General features: G+C 32.6%; 1 protein-coding gene across 1 annotated transcript in view; it reads left to right on the top strand.

Moving 5' to 3' along the window:
* Positions 1–693, top strand: part of LOC107745561 (guanine nucleotide exchange factor for Rab-3A-like) — a gene marked incomplete at its 3' end in the record, with an annotated part of 13,874 nt that extends 13,181 nt beyond the window's left edge. The window contains exons 9-10 of the mRNA XM_016559453.1: positions 462–561; positions 664–693. Of these exons, the coding sequence (XP_016414939.1) occupies positions 462–561; positions 664–693 (130 nt within the window). The remainder of the gene's footprint in view (positions 1–461; positions 562–663) is intronic.
* Positions 694–696: the final 3 nt, after the last annotated feature.

The following is a 696-nucleotide window of genomic DNA, read 5'->3' as shown; positions in this document are numbered from 1 at the left end:
AACATATTTTTCTTAAATATATACATGCATGTGTGTGTATTTATATATTCATAATAACACACATATATATTATGTACACAAAAACTTTTATTTTGGATGCGATTAATCGCAATTAATCGTTTGACAGCACTATTTTAAATATATTTTTATAATTGATTTTTTAACACATAATTCAATTATTTACTTTTATTTTTTGCGAAAACCCCTTGTCTTGCAATGTGCATCTCACTTTGTATAATTTATATAATATTTATTAATTATTATATATTTAATTTATAATTGTGTGTCTTCAGGTTTCAGTGTTAGAAACGTTTATGTTGAAAGTAATTAGTTTCACAGAACTGAAGAACAGGTTTTCTGTGTGTTTGTTTCTTGCTGGGCTTGTATCTTATTGGCTGTTACGAGTGTTTAGTAGTTTGATTGACAGCTCTATTGACCAGTGTTCTCTTTTGCTTGAACAGTAAATGTGCGCTGAGCGGCATGTCCCGCCCCTGCCGACATCGCATCAAACTGGGAGATAAAGAGAATTACTACTATATATCTCCGTCTAGCAGAGCACGAGTACGTGTCTATACTCTCTCATTCTTCATAAGCACTTTTAATAAGCAGTTTTCAGATGCTTATTTCAGGACCGGGTTAATAAAGCGCGTTCTCTCCTCACAGATCACAGCCGTGTGTAATTTCTTCACTTACATC

This window comes from Sinocyclocheilus rhinocerous, unplaced genomic scaffold (assembly GCF_001515625.1).
Source record: "Sinocyclocheilus rhinocerous isolate Xijiao unplaced genomic scaffold, SAMN03320098_v1.1 scaffold1099, whole genome shotgun sequence".
Taxonomy (NCBI): Eukaryota; Metazoa; Chordata; class Actinopteri; order Cypriniformes; family Cyprinidae; genus Sinocyclocheilus; species Sinocyclocheilus rhinocerous.
The sequence above is the reverse complement of the archived record's forward strand: the minus strand, read 5'-3'. Positions and strand labels throughout refer to the sequence as shown.